Source organism: Melampsora larici-populina (assembly GCF_000204055.1).
Source record: "Melampsora larici-populina 98AG31 unplaced genomic scaffold MELLAscaffold_74, whole genome shotgun sequence".
NCBI lineage: Eukaryota > Fungi > Basidiomycota > Pucciniomycetes > Pucciniales > Melampsoraceae > Melampsora > Melampsora laricis-populina.
The window spans coordinates 377,413-379,097 of record NW_006768838.1 but is presented as its reverse complement, the minus strand read 5'-3'; the positions used below and the strand labels follow the sequence as shown (position 1 = coordinate 379,097).

At 45.8% G+C, this 1,685-nt stretch overlaps 1 protein-coding gene across 1 annotated transcript; it reads left to right on the top strand.

The window, feature by feature from the left end:
• Positions 1-15: 15 nt before the first annotated feature.
• On the top strand, positions 16-1,685 carry MELLADRAFT_79538 (uncharacterized protein; the record flags this gene model as incomplete). The annotated part of the gene is made up of 7 exons (XM_007417504.1): positions 16-284; positions 377-448; positions 563-817; positions 896-967; positions 1,032-1,234; positions 1,309-1,479; positions 1,537-1,685. Coding segments are annotated over 7 exons (957 nt in total), but the record flags the coding sequence as incomplete, so codon positions are not given.

Sequence of the window (1,685 nt, the reverse complement as noted above, 5' to 3'; positions counted from 1 at the left end):
TTTGGCAATCGACCAAAGCCGGTGGTCATGACGCAAAACCGGTTTGAGAGTTGAGATTCAAGAAAGGAAATTATTGATAAAGAACATTACAAAAGACTTCACCTTTCTTCCCCTTTCAAAGCCAATCAGCCGACTACTTATTTCCATCCTTACTCTCCATCGTCTTCATCTCAGTCCTCACACACTTTTACTTACCTCACCTCAATTCAAACCACCCAATACTTCCTTAACTTCTTATCTCAAACATCATGCCTACAAACACTTCAGACAAAGCTGGGGATATGGTTGGATCTTTCACTTTATCTCGTGTTGACCCCACAGAGACACCTATCAAGAATTATTAACATCGCTTTGATGTTCTACTTTACGTCTATAGGCCAACAATGTATCGAAAGATGCTCAAAAGAAAGCAGGTCAAGCTAGTGACCAGGCCCAAGAATCTGGAAAAGTACGTTAGATTGATTATTGATAGAGATCACCCAATCTCCTTTCTCTTCTAACTTCCAAACCTTTCGGGCCGAAATTGAATTCTTCCTACTTGAACTTTCGTACCAAACTATAGGACCTTTACAACCGGGCCGCTTCTTTAGCTTCTGACGCGGTTGATGCAGCAAAGGAAACTGCTGGTGTCGCTCAGAAGAAAGGACAGGAAGCTACTGACTCCGGTTCAAGTACAGTCGACAAAGCCAAAAACGAAGCCAGTTCTGCAAAGGACAAAGCGGGCGACCAAGCCAACTCAGCCAAAGACAAAGCAAGTGATCAGGCTGCCTCAGCAAAAGAGACCGCTGAGAGCAACGTTTCCTCAGCGAAAGACAAGGTGAGCGACAAGCTTAACGGATCGTCATGTGTATGATGTCTACTTTGAGTTGCATTTGACTGAGGCTCTCTGCAATAGACCCAAGAGCTTACCGATGAAGCCAAATCTAAAGCTGGTGACGCAGCAGACACCGCAAAGGCACACGGAAATGTAAGTTCTCATTTTCTGCTGTGTTCTATGCATGCGACTCATTTTGCTACTTGATATTTTTCAGAGCCTAATCGAGCAGGCTACAGCTCTAGCATCGAATACAATTCAATACGTCAAAGAGACTGCCGGTCTTGCGCAAACTAAGGCGGCCGAAACGAAAGACAAGGCAGTATCGGAGGCAGACAACGCGACTGGTGGGCAGACTCTCGGTGGACTCGTCAACCAGGCTCGCGACCTTACGGGAGAGGCACTAGGGACGGTTAAGAGGTGAGGCTTGATTTGAGTCCTTGTATCATTTGAAAAAGCATTGCGTTTGACATAAGCTTTCTTCCAATTCTTAGTTATGTTGCTGCTGGACAGTCGAAAGCTGAAGGAGCAGCAGAAGATGCTAAAGACAAAGCAAAGGACTTGAAATCAGAAGCTGAAAGCAAGACTGACAGTGCCGCCGGTCAAGAGTCATATGTAGACAAGGCACGAAACTTGGCGGCGAGTGCCATTGGTCAAGCCCAAAAGTAAGTCGAAATTTCTCCTGATACTTGCACATATATGAGGCTGACCCAAGTTTTCAGTCTTGTGGCATCAGCTGAACAAAAAGTGGATGAGCAAACTTCATCCAAGCCGTTGACAGAACAAGTCGGTGACGCTGCAAAGAACGCGCAAGACGCCGCTGTGCAAAAGACCAGTGATCTACAGTCCACAGCACAGAACATGATGGATA